The 19,426-nt window shown below is 37.2% G+C and overlaps 1 protein-coding gene across 4 annotated transcripts in view; it reads left to right on the plus strand.

Annotated features, from left to right (window-relative positions):
* nup93 (nucleoporin 93) overlaps positions 1–19,426 on the plus strand; it is a 163,248-nt gene that overhangs the window by 66,573 nt on the left and 77,249 nt on the right. For 3 of the 4 annotated variants that reach the window (XM_073069825.1, XM_073069826.1, XM_073069828.1), the window contains exon 4: positions 18,955–19,017. In XM_073069825.1, the coding sequence (XP_072925926.1) occupies positions 18,955–19,017 (63 nt within the window). Of the gene's footprint in view, positions 1–16,528; positions 16,904–18,954; positions 19,018–19,426 lie in introns of those variants that run through there. The other variant, XM_073069827.1, reaches the window with a different exon arrangement.

Genomic DNA, 19,426 nt, shown 5'->3' on the forward strand with positions numbered 1-19,426 from the left:
TTGCTAGTTTCTCTTTCAGTGAAACTTAAATGGAAGCCATTATAAAATGTTTATTTAATGTAATTGAATGGTAAATTTAAGAAAAATATCTAGCTGTAAATCAGTATTGCTTTGGTGTTAAATTCTAGATGAAATGAAGCTACATTAATGTTTAATTTAAATAAATCTAAGCAGTTGACAATGGGCATTGCAGAGTCTATACTACACACGTGTGTACTATTACATTAACTGCTGTTAAAATCTGTGCTCTAATAGTCACTCACTTCCTGTGGTAATGAACATGCTGATACTCTGAGGCTTCTTAGTGGCTAAAGATATTACTAAAGGTATTGCTTGTCCTCATATACCTTTGTCTCTGTTCAGCTATTCATTTAATCCCATTGCGGATAAATTGAATGCTAGATTGCTTTTATCTATAGTTTTTAAGTTTGAAGATTACAGTGATGTAAGGTGTTTCAGTATGACAGTACCCATCTTAGCTGTCCCTTTTAGAATCTTTTGTTCTTCATCCCCTTTTACGGGAAAGAATATATTGCTGCGTTTTCCATATTTGATGGTTGATCTTGCAGATGTTGTACTTTATTAAATTTGAAGTTGAAGTTTATGTTTTAATGAGAATGAACATTTATTTGTAATGATTTGTATATTGATGCTACATAATATGCTGTATGTAGAAATAAGTCAAATCTTTGTGAGTACATTTTATGTATTCAAGATTGTGGCTTCTTTACAAAATAATTTGATACGTATATTTTGTTATGTAAATGAGAAACCAGACAGTGAGTGGTATCTGCTTAGAGTTAGGAGGTAAGCTATATACCACTGATGTAAAACTAATGGTGATGACGTGCTGGAAAAATCTGCAGAAAGTTTGTTCCCTTGACCAGGCTGATTTGATGATTTGAGTTTGAAAATTGAGAGTAATCTAGACTCACTAACAGTATGGTGTAATAGTCTTCAAGGACTCTTTATTACATATAGGGCATCTTGTGTTAGTAGAATGTTATTTAAAATAATAGAGATAAGTATAAACTTCATTGCTATCAATTAAGAATTAGTTTTATTCAGTTACTAAATCATTAAGCAGTGAATATGACTTTCACTGTACCTTTTGCCTTTTGGTAGGCTGAGTTATGTTTATTGGAAGCTTCAGAGGTCACAATAGTGACATTATAAATAGAATAAAAAAGCATCAAGATTCTTGTGTAACTGTAGAGATTGCTTTTGAAAAATCTTGACTTCATAAACTGTATATTATGGAAATAAGTCAATTAACGTGTTAATAAATTGAAGGAAACTGGCACAGAGTGGATTGAACATGGAAGGGAACAAATGGATTGACAACCATGTCAGTGTTTGCATATACATGCAGTGAGCTGGTTCCAAAAGAACAATGAAAAGACTTTATGTAAGTGTGTTATGGTTTAAATCACTCAGACTCTGAAAGCAAACATTCAATGTAATACTTAACCAATGTTATACTGCATTTTGAATAGGTCTTGTAAAGCTGCAGTGGCAGCTTTTAGATTCTCACATTAAGCACCTCTTAGTCACATCTCACCCTATGTCAATAATGTGCATTCTCTGAACTTGAAGCTCTGCATTACATCTGCTTCTGTTTTTCTATATGACCCATCCAGTGGCTTCTGTCAGGGATTGCCAACTGGTGCTGAATTTTGTTCGGGGTTCTCTCTGCAGCAGAGGTTCCCAGCTATTTTTTATACCAGTAACCAAGGGGAGTCTGTGGACCCCTGGTTAGGAACCCCTGGTCTACAGGGAGCTCTATTGAATGACAAACTCATTTCACAAAGAGTTCTTGTATTAGCAGACGAGAGTTTCAACCAATCAGTATAAGCTGCATTTGAAGTTATGGGCCAAATAAGCTATTAAAATATATTTTAATGTACCACCAGAGATGATAAAATATTCTACATATAGTTAAGAAAGTAGTAATGTCATAGGCAGAAAATACATATATTCTACAGGTCAGATTATGGTTTTCCAAGCTCTTAAAATGAGTATGATTAGTGACCTTTCAATAATCTTTTTGGCTTTGCATTGATTTGCCTTCTTGCCCTAATCCAATTGATATTCATTACATAACATATTATATAAGTACAAGCTGTAGAATTACAATATATGCAGCTCAATGCATCACATTTATTAGTGAAGAATAAAATCCTGGAATGAATGACCTTTAATACAATGCATAATTTAGTATTGCTTTAGTTTTGAACTATAACCCAACAAATTCTTTGGAGTGGTTACCCACTAATGTTTTTATGTTGATTGGTGTGTGCAGTACATAGTCATTTTGTAAAATTTCCAGAAATTGAGAATCTGCAGTGGTGTTATTACCGATTAACAATGTTGCTGGGGATTTTTACTATTAAACTCTTAAGATAAAAGCGCACTATTTATAGTAAAGCTCCTATTGTTAAGGTCCTTTTTAAACTGTTTGCTTTCAAAATTAGTCACCGTGAATTTGCACGTTGAGAGTTATATAATGAACACTTTGAGCTTTAACCATTTAGCAACAACTTGTGAGTAATATATAATTTCAGATAAACCTTTTGGCAATAGAAGTGGGAGACTGCATGGGAACATGGGTGATGCATTAGCATGCATGCTTGGTGTCTATCAGTGTGTTTTTACTGCTCCCTGGAGCATTAATTTACCTTGTGCACTAATTCATTAAGGACTTCCACGAAAACATTCAGTAGAATTCCTGAACTAGGCTTCTGGCATGGTAATGATTTCCCCTCAAAAATCATGCCAAATAATTTATTGGAATGTACTATGTTGCACTTTGGAATTGCAAGCATTAGATCTGAATGGTGGTGTTTATCAGGGAGTTTGCATAAGCTGGAAACTATTACTTATTATGGACCTGCAGAGTAGCTTGCTGAGTTCATCACTCCAGGCAGATGAGTCACTTCCATTTCCAGGAAAGTGGACATGATTCATCTGAGTGCTGTGTTGTTACTACAAGATTGATCTCATTGTTTATGTAGGTAGTAGTGGAGTTGTGTGGAGATGTAATTACCATTGCAAATTGCTGGTCATCTCAGTTGTGAAATTGCTTGTTGGAAATTTGATAATTGTTATAGTCTCTGTTGAAATCTGGAAGTGATTTTGGATTTTGTGGATAATTACTTGTGTGAAAAAGGCATGTGTAGTGATGCTGATCATCATGTTTTCTTCGAGTTGATGGGTGGTGACAATCATGTTGCTGCATCTCTAGGTGTTGGGAATCCAAACTGTGTGATTTTGGCGAGCTGCTGTTTGGCCACTGGGTAAGGATGTTGAGGATCCTGGCCACGCCATTTGTCATTTTAGAGAGTTCACAGGGCACCCTTTTGAAGTGTGGCTGCCTATAGGAACTCACCTCCATCTTGAGTTTTCTGCATATGTTTTCTCTGATCCTGGCCTTTGATCCCCACAAAATATCCAATTTCACTGGAGGCTGGTCTAAACCAAGACTGCAGATGCCATATTATATAGCCTTGATGAAGGTCCTTGGCCTGAAGCATCAATTGTTTTTTCCTCTCAATAGATGCTGCCTGACTTGCTGAGTTCCTCCAATGTTTTGTATATTTTATATCAACTTTTCTCGCCACAGTGCTGCATCTTACTTTCAACAAGGAACATGGCTAATTTGAAGGAAATCACTTCCACTCTGAAACCAAAACCACTCTAATCTTGGGCATCGAGCAGTACATAAATCATGCTTGCTACTGTGCATACTTCGAAGCCATACTGCGAGTTATCATTGACCTGTTTAGTGCAGCATACCAGAGTGGGCCTTTCCCGTAAAAATCTGGAAAGAAACTGTCCTTTGTCACCCTGCCCCATTGTGTGCCACCAATAAATGCAGTGACCATTTACCTTGGGTGTCGCCTGTCACTGAAAACAGCTGTCAACTTATGACATTTGCCTTCACCTACAGTACTCCTGCTTTGCCTCTGAGGGAGGAAAAAGTATTTTGAGGTCAAGTACTTAAAACTGGCACACATCTCATGGCCCACTTGAAACAGCGATCCATGCCGCCTTGTGAGCAACCAGCTGAAGGCGTTTCAAAGCACTGTAAACCCTACCGTGGCCAGTATGGTTCCTGCAAAAAGACACGGGAAACCCTAACAGTAAGTCGTACATGTAGGTGAGAAGGATGGGTAAAATAGATGAAGCAGTGGGCCAGCTAGGAAATTTCCTCCAGGATGTGACTGATAGTTATAGAGATTTGGTTTCTCAAGTTATTTTCGAAGTTTCCAATTTCATTTTGTCATTATGACCAGCTCCTGACCGGTAGAGCTCTTCTGCTTTAGGAGTAAGACTAAACACTGTGTGGCAACTTGTTATAATGCCAGTGCTGGGTCACTTCTCTTGAGCAGAGGTATAATAATTATTTTGAAAGCTGCTACAATTTAATCATATCATAGGTTATTACTGCTACAGTTTGAGACAAATAGAACGGGCAAGATTTGTGACTGCTTTTGCCATATTCTCAAGTTCAAGTTTAATTGTCATTCAGCTATTCATGAATATAGATAAACGAGTGTTCCTCTGGGCCAAGGTGCAAACACATTACAGATAACACAAATAGTACATGCTTATGATTTCAGAAAAACGAAGTCACAAAGGAAAAATAGCGCGGTGAGTGGCATGACTAGATTTATGGGATATTGTCCTGATCTACCTTGTTCTGGCACTGCGCCAGCACTGGAGGGCAGCAGCGTGTTAATGGGATGGTGCTGCTGTGGTTGATGTTCTTAGTATCCAGCAGTGGCTAGTGATCGCAATAAAGACAGACAGGACAGCAAACAAATGCATCTTTGATTGGACCTGGAGTGGCCATTGTGTTTGTGTCTCCACCTTACCACTATTAACATTCTGAAGAATAGCCTTTAAATGTATTGATTAAAAGGAGTAAATCAATTATAACAACTTATATTTTGGTTTTCTATTGACTGTAAATTTTTATCAGTTTGATTTTATCAACTGATCCGTTTCCTGTTTTTCCCAAAGTTGTTATCAGTTCTTTGTTTGATTTTCTGTGAAATGAATGCATTTCTGGCGTCCACTTCTGTAAAGTTGCTTATGTTATGAAAATTTTGTTTGCAGATGTCCCACAGGTATGTTGAATACCCATACAATAATATTTAGACAGTGAATGTGTGAATGTACAACTGTAAGGCCCTGGATTTTTTTTACTGTTGTTTTGGACATATTAGGAACCTAATGCTGCTCTAATCTTTTGGATCCCCTGCTAACGGAGTACTGCTATTTATATTAAGTTTATTACACTTAGTGTAGGTTAGTGCTTTGTGCATTTTGAAGCTCTTATTTGTATTTTCAGGATGCTACAAGCCCTGAATCTAATGTGTAGACTGTTACTTTTGTTGACGACTGAGTTTCTTATGTAATTACTTTTGCAATTTCATAAATTTGGGTAATTTTGTTGATTTGCTTTTACTGTTTTATAAAGACCCCGCCAAAATTAAGTGGCCTGTTTCTTCCCAGGAAAACTGAGCTGATCATACTTCAATAACCCATCATGCTCGATCTTGATTTGCTGCAATGACTGCTTTCAAAGGATGATATTTATAACCAGTCTACCTAATAATATTTATCCTTTTATAAGGAATATTTGTCACCAGGTGTCTACAACAGTTAATCACCTTGTCAATAGTGTTGATCAAGTTTGTCAAAGTTGGCTGCCGAAGGCAATCTTCAAGGGATTGTTCCTATGACAACGTGCATTCACTAATAACTTTAGTAGTTTTCATGGAGGCCTCTTAATGGCGATGTGGAGGGAAGAAGTACAGATGTTGAGCCAAAGGAGAGATGAGGAATGGTGATCATAACTTGATCAACAAAGACTTTAAAATGCTCAGTTTCTCTCATTCTAATAATCTATCATTCTTTAGTGATCCTTCATGTTGCATGCTTTACTATTGATTAAGTTCACTTTTTCACAGATTACTTTCTCCCATTTTTATCATTGTCAAAACCATTTGTTGATTTCTATCATAACCTCCTTTATGGAAAATAAATCAATTTCAAGCTTTCCTTCAGCTTCTGATGTTTGTTCTTGAATATCATCCTGTGAATTATTGTTGCCTCCTTTATCTGATATAAAATTGCTTTTGTCTAAAAAAACCATTGTGCTGTTAGCAGAAGTGTAACTCACCTATTCAAAGTTTAATACAAATTCAGTACCTCATGTTTTGATATTTGGTGTCTTTTTGCATACGATTCGGAATTCTATTTGCCGTTTAATCATTCTTTTCCATCCATATCTGTGGATTTTTTCCTTTCATTATTACCTAAGGTGATGGTTTTCTGTCCACATCGCTACTGCATATTTCATAATGTGGACCTTTGTAGTTGTTCAGAAAGGCAGAAAAGAATCGAGGAATTGATAATACTTCCAGCCAGACCTAAGTGATCACAATAATAAAATTCAAAGTATTTTGTCCATTTTATGAACAAAGGGAATGATTGCTTCAGAACAGCATCCAAAATGGGAGCTTGGACATGTGTACCAGGACTTTTAATTGCCTTTGAAGTGTAAAGATTTTTTTTGTCCATTTGTCCAAATTAGCTTTGCTTTGCAGACTGGCTTTGTCTCTCATTAACTTGCTGATTCCTTACCACAAAGCTATTTAGCTTGATGTATGTGTCTCGCATTTGAGCTGAATATAGTGTTATAAGAAGCTTTGGATTTTTTATTTATTAATGTATTGGTGTAATGTTAATATCTGCACCTCTAAAAGAAGAGTGAAGGATTGTTGTCTGACTACAGAGTCGGCAAGCCAACCAATTGTTTTCAGAATTGGTATTTTATAATAAGCTGTCCAAAAGCAATTTCACTGTGTATGCTGTGTGGCCACTTTATTAGGTACACCTGTACACCTACTCATTTATGCAAGTATCTAATCAGCCAGTCATCTAGTAGCAACTCAATGCAGACATTCATGAGTTTCAGTAGTTCAAACCAAACATCAGAATGGGGGGGGGGGAAATGTGATCAAAATGACTTGTACCGTGGAATGATTGTTAGAGCCAGACGGGGTGGTTTCAGTATCTCAGAAACTACTGATGGGAATTTTCATGTGAAACAGTCACTAGAATTTTATAGAGAATGGTACAAAAGAAACCAAAAATCATCCTTTAAGTGACAGTACTGTGGGCCTAAATACATTGTTAATGAGAGGTCAGAGGGGAGTGGTCAGATTGGTAGATGACAGAAAGGCAACAGTAACTCAAGTAACTTAGTGTTACAGCAATGATGTGTTTTAAGAGCATCTCTGAACACACAACAGATCAAACCTTGAAGCGGATGGGCTACAGCGGCAGAAGACCACCAACCTACCCGCAGTGGCTACTTTATTAATACTTCCTGTACATAATAGTGGGTACTAGAAAATGGTTAATCCACCCTGATGTTTTTTTCCCCTAAAATATATTTCTCATATCAAATTTCTTGCCTACTTTTGTTTTTTTAAAAACCTGGAGATACACCTTAGATGTTTGCCATATGGCAATGTCAAGGCTGATTTAGAAGTATATGTCATAAAGCAAATCCCATTCAGCCTGCAATTTTACTGGAAATAATAGATCATCCACCATTGTTCGCTTATTGGGTAAGTAAGAGCTCAGGTCAATGTACCACTACTAATTTAATCTGTCTGATCAGAAGTTCTAATGTTTCTGGTTTTACAGGAGACATGGTAGCGTAGCAGTTAGCGCAACGCTTTTGTAGCTCGGGGTGTTGGAATTTGGAATTCAATCCTGTCATCCTCTAGGGAGTCTCTGTACATTCTCCCTGTAGAAGGCATGGGTTTTCTCTGGGTCCTCCGGTTTCCTCACAATAGTCCAGACATACCTGGTAGGTTAATTGGTCATTGTAAATTGTCCCATGCTTTAGTATTAAATCAGGATGTCGGGGTTGCTGGGCAGTGTGGCTTGAAGGCCTATTCTGGCTAAAAAAAAAAAAAAAAATTAATAATTACTGACTGAATAATTGGTGCAGTTGTACAAATTACAACAATTGGTTTTTAACTCTCACACTAGTTCTTGCAGATGATTCGTTTGGAATGCATCCTAATTTATTTCAAATGCCTCTGTATTTTACTAAGTTGAACAATTGGCATGATACATAGACGTAGCTCAAGATCCTTCAAACAAAGTAATTGTTTCATTGAATATATTTGAGTAGAAATTAACTATGTAGCAGAAGTTGGTTATGCTTTTCACCCAGAAATACATAATGATACTGATATATATCTGGGGTTTGACGCAATTTCTTGAATTTTACGGAAAAAATCCATTTTCAGCTTCCAAATGATCTGTGAAGAGGAGAAAATGAGAGGAAGGATGGGTTCGTACTCCACTATTGTGACACAACACCCAGTTTTACTTCTGGGAACTGCTTATAATTTTATCTAGAAATAGCTTTTTTCTTATGTGCTCATCTGTGATGGAGAAGGACATGGAAGCTAGGGAATTCAGGGAAGAGAACAGTGATGTCTTGGAACATATCCACATTACCAAAGAGAAGGAGTTGACTGTTTTAAAGCACATAAAATAGGATAAATCACTGGGGCCTGGCCAAGTGCATCAAGTATCATGGGAAAATGTGGGAAGCTGGAGAAGAAATGCAGAGCATTTGATGGCTCTGAGCCTGTATTCACTAGAATTCAGAAGATTGAAACCTATCCAATGGTGAAAACCCAATAGAGTGGATGTGGAGAGGATGTTTCCTATGGTGCAAGACCAGAGGACACAGCCTCAGAATAGAGGGGCGTCCTTTTAGAACAGAGATGAGAGGAACTAATCTAGCCAGAGAGTGGTGAATCTGAACTGTTTGCTATAGGCAGCTGTGTAGGCCATGTCTTTATGTATATTTAAGACAGAGGTTGATAGATTCTTGATTGGTCAGGGCATGAAGTGATTTAGGGAGAAGGTAGGAGATTGGGGCTGAGAGGAAAATTGGATCAGCCTTGATGAAATGGCGGAGCAGACTCAATGGGCCAAGTGGCCTAATTCTGCTCCTATACCTTATGGTCTTATGGGTTTTTGCATGGGAACTTGTCTCATGATTTAGTAGAGTTTCTTGAAGGTGCTAAAGAGGATTAATGAAGGCGGGGTGAAGGGTGTTGTGCATGGGGAGAAGGCGGTAGAATGGGTTGAGAGGGATAGATAGAACAATCAGAAATGATGAAATAGTGGAGCAGACTCTGGGCCGAATGAACTAATTCTCCTGTGTCTTGTGGTCTTATGATCTTGCATGGATTTTAGCAAGGCTTTTAACAAGGTTCTGGTTGGCAGGCTGGTCAGTAAAGTTAGATAACAGAGGATCCAGAGTGAGTTAATCAATTGGTACTCAGTTGAGTTGGTAGGAGTCAGAGGGTAGTATTGAATTCTTGTTTTCCAGATTGATGTGCTGCTAGGTGTATTGTTGTGTGTCATATGTATTAAAGATTTGGGTGAGAATGCAGTTGGCATTATTAATTAGTTTGCTGATGACACCAAAATTGGAGTGTGGTGAAGAAGATTAAGATTACAAGCAGGGTCTAGGTTGACTGGGAAAGTGAGCCAAGGAACAGTGGACGGTGCGAACTGTTTACCCATAACACTTACTTTGGGTAAAGAACATTAGGGTGAAAACATTTTTCAAAAATTCATTGTTTTATTTATTTTTACACTATGGCATTGCAAAGAATAATCAAACAATTGCCTTGATTAATTCCTATCTTTGGCACTTAAAATGTCCCAGACACCCCAGACCACTTGAATATATTTTCAATCACATGCAGAATGGTATTGACTAGGAACCATATTTCTCGCCCATAGCATTGATCCAAATTTATGCAGAGTGTTAGACAACACTTATTTGCTCCATGCCATTGAATGTGTAATTCTAATTATTTTTATATCACTGAGTCATTTCTCAATGGTGCCTTGTTTGTCTTTGTTCTCTGTTCTGTTTCTAGCTTCTAATCCATCTCTCAATCTTTTTCTTTGAGGTTTTGTCTTGGCACAGTTTCATTTTTCATTTCCTATTACTATTTATTTTTAATCATTATTTCATTGTTGGCTTGAGTGTTTATCACATTATGTATTAACATTGTTGCAAATCTGGCATTATTCAGCAGTCAAAGTAGATATTGACTGTTGTCATTGCATCTCGTTAGAGCAGTTAAGTGGCAAAATCGTACAACAATATCTCAACCACTGGCCGCTGCTTTGGTAACCAGTCTTCAATGAAAGATTCTGAGAACTGGCTGTATGTTGGTAAAGAGTTACATAAAAACAATTATTCCTAGACTGGTACTGTAAAGTTTATTTTGGAGGAAAATTACAGCCCTCTATTGAATTCATTATCAACATGATAGTGGGTTAACCGGGCTGCAATCAACCAGAGTGGATCTGATTTAGATGACCTCCTGATTCAGCTTCAGAATTTGTTCAAGCTTTTCCATTAAAATTATTGCTGCATCTATTTTGAGTGCTTCAGATGGTTTGTAATATAGTGCCAATGATTCTTGAGTATCATACCCCAGTATTCATCTGGCTGTAGAATTAATTACCACTGTGCAGCTTAAATTCATTTTTCCCCAATATTAGCCTAATCAGTGTTGCAGTCTGCTTATCTGTTTGAAAATGAACATAGATTGTTATGCAGGTTTTTTTGAATGGACTTGTATGTTTTTAGAATATTCATTGCAAGTTTGATAAAGCTACCATTTATGAGATAAGGAGGGAATTTACTATCAAAATCTGATCTTTTTTTTAACATTACCCTTTTTAAGAAATAAGTCTGTGTAATGCTTTCAAAAATACTTAATGTTTCTATTTCAAAGTTTGCAGGAACTTCTAATGGTTAACTCTTCCTTTTGAAAATGCAAGAGACTTATCGCACAATAGTTTCTGGGCCCTTATGGTACAGCTCATTAGGCATTAGTTTGACTTTTCTGCAGCTAACTTCTATGGCTACCCACAGTGTAGGGTAATTTCTTCACAACTGCAAAAAGAAAAGCAGGATTCTCAGTGGAGATGGCACAATGTCCTGATATCTGTAATGGGCTGCTGCTTCCATGGATGTTGGGCTTTTTACTGTTGCCTAAATAAACTGCCTTTGATTGTTTGATACGATTGCATGGCATTAACATTTGGAAATAGACACTATCAGTAGGTCACTCAGTGGTTGGATCGACCTTGCCGTCGAGCCTTTAATAAATCACAAGGGACAAAATGCTGCTAATAGAGATTGAGGCAGATAATGCATTGGAGATGGCGGAGAGAAACCGGAAGGATAATACAACTGAAAATATATGAAGCGACCAGGGGTGAGAGAATGGGAGGGGTAAATTCATACTAATGGCTTAATGGTAAACTAAAGCCACCATCAGGTCAGATTCATTAGTTGCTGACATGGATGTGCAGACAGACTCGTTTTGTACAAATGTGAACAGCAGCATGACAGTAAGCTGCTGTGTCATTGAGATGGAGGATGGGAACAGAGCACAAAACTGATATGATCTCTGCTTGATATGTTTTCAGTATTTTCCTAATTAGTACAAAATATTTTAATTTCATGGAGACTGCATGCTGCTCTTTGCTTTCACCTTTGCCACCAATAAAAATGGACTGAACCTAATACTTTTATTTAAATACATGTATTCAGCTTCCATGTACTTTAGTTTGAAGCAGAGACATCTTTCTGAAAAAGTCTTTTGTTTGTTCCTTTATCGGTTCTCTTTTAAACATACCCGTCTGCAGCTCTCTGGCTTTGTCCAAACCTTTCTGTACCAGGAATCGCTGCAATCAATAGCCTGTAACTTCCCTTTCAGAGCTGAGCTCTGAAGCCGCCTATAAGACCTGGCATTTTTGTGGTATGAACTGAAGTCTCAAAAGGTGCAGGTTGGTGGTGGCATGGCGTATACGGGCTGAATCGTGGCGGTGGGGCCCAGTCTGAGAGTAAGGAAAGAGCCAGTGTTTGACCAATTTAAGCACCGGGCCAGATTGAAAAGGTCAGAGTGTCAGGGGCAGAGGTGAGGGATGGGCTGGTGGTGTTTGCTGCTCTGCACTGAACTGAGGCTGTGGCCTGTGACTAACGTGCTCCTGGACCGGCTGCAATAATGACTGTGAGATCACTTTCATGAACGTTAGTTCTGAATGTTATTTGCTTACTTTTTATTGTTTACACGATTTGTTCTTTTATCACATTGGATATTTGACAGTCTATTGGATATCTTTCTTTTGTGACTGCCTCTAAGGAGATGAATCTCAAGGTTGTATATAGTGCACATTTTGATAATAAATGTACTTTGAGCTTTGAATATGAGGTTAAGTCATTTCTTAATACTTATTGATATAACCTAAATTGTGGAGATTTAAAAAAACACTTGCCTAGTTCCTATTGCTCCTAAAACCCTTTCTAACCAGCTGCCATAAATTGAGGAATACCAGGGGCAAAAATTTAAAATGGAGCAACTTCAAAGGTGCTGAAGGAACCAGGTGCTAAAAGATGGGTCGGGTAGCTTCAATGGAGGGAATTAGACAGTCATCATCTCAGGTTGAACCCCTACATTTCTGACACCAACAGTCTATTGTTTATCCATGTTATAAACAAACATGGAGGGCAGGTCTTTAATTTCTGAAACTTCACACAGTAATTGGCTAATTTTTTGTCATTTTGCAATCCTGGACCTGACCTGCTGTACTGAGCACACCCCAGCGGCATGGTTTCTAGATCAAGTGGGGTGAACAAATGGATTCCCTGTATCTGACCAATACTTGACACGTCCTGAGTGATGATAGGCCTCGGGTATTATATCCTGAGTCCCAGAACGTTTGCTTGCTGGCTTCCATAGGTCATGACAGGCTCTTTAAGCCTCTGAAGAGGAATTTTAAAAAGTATTAGGATTTATTTATTATTTTTCACAAATGATTCATGGACATGGGATTAAAAACTTTAAACAAAAAGTAAATAAATTATTTCCCTTAGCTTGCCTTTTTTAACAGGGCAAGCTGAAAAATACATCACAGTTCAACAAATGCACCACAATTCCATCAGTGAACTCTGTGATGGTGCATCAAATCTTCAGGATGTCTTGGACGTGTGTGTGTATGTTTCTAAAATTTCCTGAGGTGCCAAAGGCTTATAGCCACTGCTTCCCTTCAACTCCTCGTTTTGAGGAGATGTAATTCAGTCCAAAATCCACATGTGGCCAGAGCTTTCTCTAAGAGACAATGCAATCTTCTTTATTAAAGTTTAATTGTAAGTTATGATAGCCAGCAGTTGCATTTCTGGCATAGCTCAACTTGGACTTTGTGTTCCAATCAAACTTTTGCCACTGGATTTAACCTCCTGCTGTATTGTGGCAGAACAGTTGAGAACTAAAGAGTTACTGGAAGAATAGTGCACCTAGTTCCTCAACTTTGTCTCATATCGAGCAAGCATAGGAACAGCAATCCTTATTTGAACAGGACCACTCATTGTTTGGAAAATGCCAAATATAAGCAAATTTTAAAAATCGTACTTTTTAATATTTTATATTTGCTAGTACTTAATTATTTATATTTATTTGAGTCATTGTTAAAACTCTAACATAAAAATGGGATGTTGTTAAGTACCAATGGGCCTTCAGCCATTTGAGTGAGGAATACACGGCATTTACTGCCTGCCTTATCTCATGGGATACGTCTTGGGAGTCGTAGCTCACTTGGGCCTCCACATCCTTAAATTTCTGGTCTGAACAGTTGAGTCTAGGAAGCAGATCCACCTGTGATGGTCTGACTCCAAAACCACTTACTCCTGTAACTGCTTTCTCAATGGCTTGATCGGTGTTTCATTGACACTTGTAAGAAGAATTTGCATTCTCATGGGAGGGATTGTAATACAGAGGAATATCATATTTTTTAGGCTCCCAGTGATGGCATCGAACTGTCGATCAGCCACCCAATACTAACTGGCTTCTGCTTTTTCTTGATGTGCAGAGAAGCATCCACTGTGTCATTGTGACATTTCCTGTCCTATATCGTCTTCTGAGGGAGCCAGAGAAATTATGGGCTGTTTTATGGTCATTTATAACTTAATAGATCTGAATGAAAAGCTTCATTTTATTAATAGTGACTGGAAACAACAAGATGTTAATTGAAATCTGCTTTAGCACTCTAGTGCACGCCTTGCAAGTATAAGGTTTCTCTGTTCTGTTGTGTATTTTTAAAATTCTATTTGCCCTTGAGCTTGGGACTATTTAAAATAGAAGAATCAGTAATGTTTAAACTCATTTTGAGGCTAATTGCAGTCTAAGTTCCAGAACAAAAGTACCTGTATTTGGGATAAGGTGTCTGGCTATGCTGACTCACTCCTGTGAATGATCAGTAATCGTCAAATTTTACCCTGGAAATAAATGATCTCTTTTAAGATCTCCATGAAAAGGCTGAATTAACCCTTAAGTCATGTTTATTACTCTGTTAGTGCATTGACAATTGTAGAACTAAAATTATGAAAGGTTGCAAAATTTCTTAATATTTAAATTTGCTGTTGATTATGGTTGTATGGAATTTTGTACCATTATACATATAAAATGGCAATTATATAGTTTGCTGGCGGTTTTAAAAGATTCAACTGTAATTTAAACCAAGGAGTCAAATGTCGATACATTTTGAGAGCAGCAAACAGTATTTGCTGATGTCACTTTATCCTGAAATTAAATTATCATATGAGCTCTTAAACAACAACAAAACTCAAGAGATTCTGCAGATGTTGAAAATCCAAAGCAGCATACACAAAATGCTGGAGGAACTCAGCAGGTCAGGCAAATATCTATGGAAATGAAGGAAGAGTCGACATTTTGGGCTGAGACCCTTCAGAACACAGTTCGAAATGTCAACTGTGTTAATTGTTATAAAAGAACAATCCTGTTAAGCTTTTCTGCAAGATGTGTTGAACCTGTCTGCAGAAGATAAACCTATCATTCCAGTTGAGATGTTGGTTTAGTGGGTGTGAATCTGCTTGCATAGCTGCCAAGCATTTGCACGGTGAAAGATCGGAATTATTTTTACCATTGTGCTTTGAATGTGTCAGGAATAAAATCCTTGGTACAGGTTGTCTTTTGGAGTGCATCTGATAGTCCAGCTTCTTTTGCATGAGTTTCTATATTTTAACCATTCTATCAGTTTAATATTATATTTTAAAAATCCTCAATTATTTTAATTTGAAAGAGCATGGAATAAATGATCCAGTAATAAAATGAATGTGATTTTACCTTTAAAAAGTTCTGACGAAATAGATGTGCAACATTGTCTATATTTGTTTTATAACAAAAAATGCCCCACTCTGAGCTGAATTGAATGAGCGTTATAATCTCTAGAAGTTTCTGTGGAGTTTTGCAATTTGATGAGATGCAGTTGCCTGGTTGTATAGAATAAAAAGGTCAGATTTTTGTTGCTAAAATCAGCTCTCATGTTAGGTCTTGTTCTGGCTGCTCATCCGGATGTAACTCTGGTTTGACCGACAAGGAATTATTCATTTTGCTAGTACAATGATATAAATTATATTTTAAAAATCCAATAAAGTAAGCTAGGGGAAAATTATGGCAGAGTATAATCTTTGACTTAAAATCTTCCAAGTTTTTCATTTATTAGATTCTACTTTGAAAATAGCATGAAGTGTTTCTGTTAACTGTACTAAGTACTTTGGTTACATAATTAGTAACTAATATGCAGATCCTCATTAAGAAAATACTAAGTTGCTTCAGCTTTATAGTTACTGTGGTATGTGCAATAATGCAAAATCATCCAGTGTTTTATGATATTACAAACTGAATTTTGACTTTTTATAGTGTCACAAAAATGAGCATCTTTGAATGCATGCCAGCTTGCTGTACACTGATTTTTCAGACTAAAAGCAAGGGAGCTCAGTCAAATTCTCGTAACGATATAGCATGTTCCATATTGTGCTTATGTGGCTAGTGACTATTAATGTTACTGTATTTCTCACCTGCAGTTGGCCAACAGTTAACAAAGGCACACAGTGATATGGGTGCCTGCATAAATGGCGGATGCTGACCAGTTGTGCCGCTGGGTGAGGGTAGATAGAAAATGTTACATACATCTCCTCTCCGTGCTTCATGACATATGGCAGTAAAAGCTGCTAGTTTAAGAAAATAGCTTCACATCTGTGATTAAACTGCATTTCCCAGCGTTGCTTCCTTCTGCAGCCACATATACCTCATTAACAAAACATGACAGCTAAAAGGATTATTAGCCTGATTTCAAGGCAGGATGTCGGAAGTCATCAAAAATTCCCATTATCATAAATTGCAGTGGGCCAAGGGAGGAGATAAAAGGTTGAATCATCTTTCTTTGCTGTCACCCCCCCTCTATTCCCCACCCTTCTGTCTTCCCTGCCTTCCCCTACCTAAAACTGATATTGGTACAGTCCTTTAACAATAAAAAATCTCTGTGTAACCCTAAAACCATAGCACTGATCAGAGCAACCAGCTTTGGACGGCTGAGGTTTAGGAATTCACAGTTTGCAATACTATGGAAAGGGTGAACTGCAGTGCACGCATTTGAAATCGACTCAGCTGATTGTCAGCTCCCTAGACACTCAGCTGCTGGTTAATTATGCTCTCGTACTGTTGACTGTATCAACAGTTCTATGAATCTTGATGCCTTTTTGCTGTACAAAGGGAGCTACAGCAAGGAGATAAGCATTAGGCAGCATCAGAAAATGATCGGGAGCATCATGAATGCTAGAGTGGCCTTGATATGCATCAGTTCTTTTATTAAGTAGAGTACTGGCACATATCTGGCAGAGCAAATTCCATCAGGTACGCCTTTTGAACCCACATCAGGTCTGTCAAAATACAGGGATTTTCTCCAGGTAAGGAAACAGATTTTGAAATTCATTTTAGCCTTGCGGTGGCCATGTAAGACCCAACATATAATAAATTTGGGGTGGGGTCATGCTACGCCTAATAGTCAAAAGCTTCGTGTCATAACGGTCTGCTAATCAGTTGCCATTTTCGATTGTTCTGTTTCAAGGAGAGTGCTGTGCAGTAAGTATAAAGGGCTATGGTATTTTAGTATTGCAAATATGTAACTTTTTATAGTTTGTCTATTGGAGCTGTTCATTTTGTTGCATATGGAAAGTCATTTAATGCAATTCTTTGTCCAGATTTTATGACTGTGGAAATGGTAGCTGTACAGATGCTGGACCAGTGGCATTCTTTTTCATTTTCTCCAACTGATCTTTATTCTTAACCATCTAGACTTGTTTTCATTTAATATCTTCCCATGATTGTTATACAATCATTAAATCGTATAAATGACTCGAGCTGCTAATGCTATCTTTGCCTCCTATATCTTGGTCTTTTGTTTCCTATTTTTTAGTACTGAACTATTTTCTTCTGGTCTAGAATATTAAAAAACCTGGCCAGGATGACAATGGTATTTTAAAAATCTCTCTCAATAGTTCTAGTTTTGCCTTTTTGGTGAAATTTCAAGTCAAATTCCTTCATAAAATGCATCGTTTTACTTTGGTTGTCAAATTGCAGTAATGTTGAAGGGTCAAATTGATTTTTAATGCTTTGAATAAAATGTCATGTAAAATATTTTTACTTTTCTGCTATTATATTCAGATATACATGTAAATGCCATTTAATTATCAGCAGGAAATACTGAAATTTGATCCATTGCCACTTTGTGTTTAGCTTGATACAAATGTGGTTTTCTGTGTTGCCATTACTATATTAGGCTGAAAAATGCTTATTAAAGCTTGCAACTAACTACTTTTATTTTTCTCAGTACAATTAAACTGATTTATTCGTGTCATGCTCCTCTTATTTCAGAGGAAGCATCCATTCAAAGATATTCTAATTATCCATTGTTTCAAAAGGTTTATATCTGAAAGGATGGGTGTGTCAACTAACTGCGTCATATGGAGCTTGTTTGCTGTCTGAAACCATTTCTACATTTTGCTTCTAGTATATTCAAAAGACGATTAGAAAAATCTTTTAGTATGTGAAGAACTTCAATGGAAAATTATTTGGAAAATTGCACTCCCAAGCGTAAATCCACAGTGGAATGACTATAATATTCAAATTACTTTGGAGAGGTATACCACAGATGGAATCGGCTCACATTATTTTAATAGTATGCTTAAAATGTTCTGAATTTCAATATATTTTTTTAAAACCACCGCTTTTTACACTACATAAAAACTTAGAAATTGGCAATCGTAAGAATTAGAGTGCAATGTCAAGGCAGAAGTCATTGTCCATGGACTTCTGAGATAGGGTGGGGTCATTTGAATGATTGCTGCACCATTGTGCACACTCTGCATAGAGTATGGGACCAAATGAAAACAGGTTTGCAGTTCGGAGGTGAGAAATGACAAGGACGATAAACTAATTAGCAATTCTTTTTCACCTGTCATTTTCAGTGATGTTGCTATACAGCTTAGGGAGCATTAGAGAAGCCTGCAGGGGGAGACTAGCGGGAAGCCGCAATTTCACAAATTTTTCCATTAACTTTTCCTATTCCTATCAGAATGGCAGTTATTGGGGTTTGTGCCAAAGAGGCGGCAATTTGAGGAAATATACTGTACTGTCTAAAGAGTATATTTGCAATTTTAAATGAGTGAGTTCACTGTCATTAGATCAATGCGCAATTGAATCTCTAGTTGTAGGCTATGCCATAAACCTCTAACGGTGATTAACAGGGTGTAGTTTCAGATGATGCAAATTGTATCTGCCGCACAAAGTTTTTAAAATATCTGTAGGAAAATACTTCCAGCTGGTTGGTTACATTCAACAGATTACATTTATCTAATTTTCCTGTTTTTTTCCCCCCAATTAAGAAGACAGTGCAGTGTATTTAGTGGTGGATTCTGGTGTGATAGAATTATAAAGAATATTTTTCTATATCCTGTAGGGTTTTCTGAAGAATGAACGTGATAATGCGTTGTTATCAGCCATTGAAGAATCCAGAAGAAGGGTAGGTGAAATTTTCGATTCTATTACTGTCTCTTAACAATAACGGATTGCAAAATACTACATTGTTGGAATCATATGTATAGTTTATTCACAATAAAATGGCAATTTCGTTTTTTTTCCATTATAATGACTGAGTTTAGAAATACTTGATATAACATTGTTCGAGGAAACTTGGCATTGATTTACTCTTGAATAAGGATGCTGAGTTATTTTCATTTTGTAGATTGAGCTGTATTCATGGTGTGAGTGCATTGTGCAGTAATTACAAAACATCTTTATCAGTTCTCTACATAGATGACTTATCTCTCTGCTGAAGAGCTGGAAATAGAGCTCCCTTGGTGCATTGTGAATTAACGTTAATTCAGCGCATCTGCACTGATGTTAAAGTCATCGCAACAACCAAACCAGGC

The sequence above is a fragment of the Hemitrygon akajei genome, chromosome 17 (assembly GCF_048418815.1).
Source record: "Hemitrygon akajei chromosome 17, sHemAka1.3, whole genome shotgun sequence".
NCBI lineage: Eukaryota > Metazoa > Chordata > Chondrichthyes > Myliobatiformes > Dasyatidae > Hemitrygon > Hemitrygon akajei.